The 1,467-nt window shown below is 39.0% G+C and overlaps 1 protein-coding gene across 1 annotated transcript; it reads left to right on the top strand.

Moving 5' to 3' along the window:
- Positions 1-5: 5 nt before the first annotated feature.
- On the top strand, positions 6-999 carry LOC110035124 (monothiol glutaredoxin-S11-like; the record flags this gene model as incomplete). Its single annotated transcript, XM_020739364.1, has 1 exon — positions 6-999. A coding segment is annotated over one exon (798 nt), but the record flags the coding sequence as incomplete, so codon positions are not given.
- Positions 1,000-1,467: the final 468 nt, after the last annotated feature.

Below are 1,467 nucleotides of genomic sequence, written 5' to 3' on the forward strand. Positions count from 1 at the left end.
ACTGCAAGGGTGAACTTCTTGGTGGGTGTGATATTGTAGTTGCCATGCATGAAAGTGGAGAATTGATGGAGGTGTTCAGAGATCATGGAATTCCTTTTATTTCAAAGCAGAACGTGCCATCTCCTGGAGCTCAAGGATCTGGGAAAGGTGGGGTAGCTGGCTCCACAACTCTCAGTGCTGAATTAGCATCTCGACTGGGAACCCTCATAAACTCAAGTTCTGTTGTGCTGTTCATGAAAGGGAAACCTGAAGAGCCTAAGTGTGGTTTTAGCAGCAAGGTTGTTGATTTACTCAAGCAGGAGAAGGTTGAGTTTCAGAGCTTCGATGTGCTTTCTGATGATGAAGTTAGGCAGGGTCTGAAAACCTTTTCCAACTGGTCTAGCTATCCTCAGCTCTATGTGAAAGGTCAGCTCATTGGAGGATCTGATATAGTGCTTGAGATGCATAAGAGTGGAGCTTTAAGGAAAGTTCTTGCAGAAAAAGGCGTCATCCAGGAAGAAAAACTTGAGGATCGCTTAAAGAATCTGATCTCATCATCCCCCGTAATGCTTTTCATGAAGGGTAAACCTGATGCGCCCAGCTGCGGGTTCAGTTCGAAGGTTGTTAATGCTCTGCGAGAGGAAGGAATCAGTTTCGCATCATTTGATATTCTATCTGATGAGGAAGTTAGGCAAGGATTAAAAACATATTCGAACTGGCCTACTTTTCCTCAGCTGTACTACAAAGGAGAATTGATAGGTGGCTGTGATATTGTCATGGAGCTGCGTAAAGCTGGGGAGCTCAAATCTACTCTTTCTGAGTAAAGGTATTTTGTTTTGTTGAAGAAATGGTTCTTTGTTATTGTTTTGGAACCCGATGTTGTCGGGCTGTTATCTGATTGAATCGATGTGCTTTGACTATTGATGAACTTTTTTATTTTACCATGTGGGAGTTGTGATTATGGAATATTTAGTCTATTTCTTAATGTTTTTTTGTTCTTGCTTACAACTTGTGTTCGGTGCAAGCTTTATCCATTCTCATGAACTTACATGGGCATGACATGTAATTTCTAATATGATGCCAATGAAATTCTTGTTCATTTTGATCTGTATGATAGTCATGCATTGTTTGTTGGGGGCAGAAAATTGGTTTTTAGTGGGTCAGCTGCTTCTACCAATGCCTTAAAATTATGGGGGAAAAGAGTTTAATTGTGAAAGATGATTGCTCTTTTGAGTCTTCTCATTTGTGGTAAAAAATGCATTTGAAATTGATCTCATTTATTGTATGGCAAATTTGTAGATAAACTAAATCAGAATTGAACTAATTTCAGTTCCTCGGAATTTTAGGCATAGCATTTTGCACAATAAAATTTATTTAACAAGTTTTCGCCAAATCAAAGAAAAACTCCATATTCAATTCAGAAATCTGTATACAAGTTTCAAAGTTTCAACAATCAGATTTCATGCACTGAAATTAGCCAAATCCCCG

This window comes from Phalaenopsis equestris, unplaced genomic scaffold (assembly GCF_001263595.1).
Source record: "Phalaenopsis equestris unplaced genomic scaffold, ASM126359v1 Scaffold196233, whole genome shotgun sequence".
Classification (NCBI taxonomy): domain Eukaryota; kingdom Viridiplantae; phylum Streptophyta; class Magnoliopsida; order Asparagales; family Orchidaceae; genus Phalaenopsis; species Phalaenopsis equestris.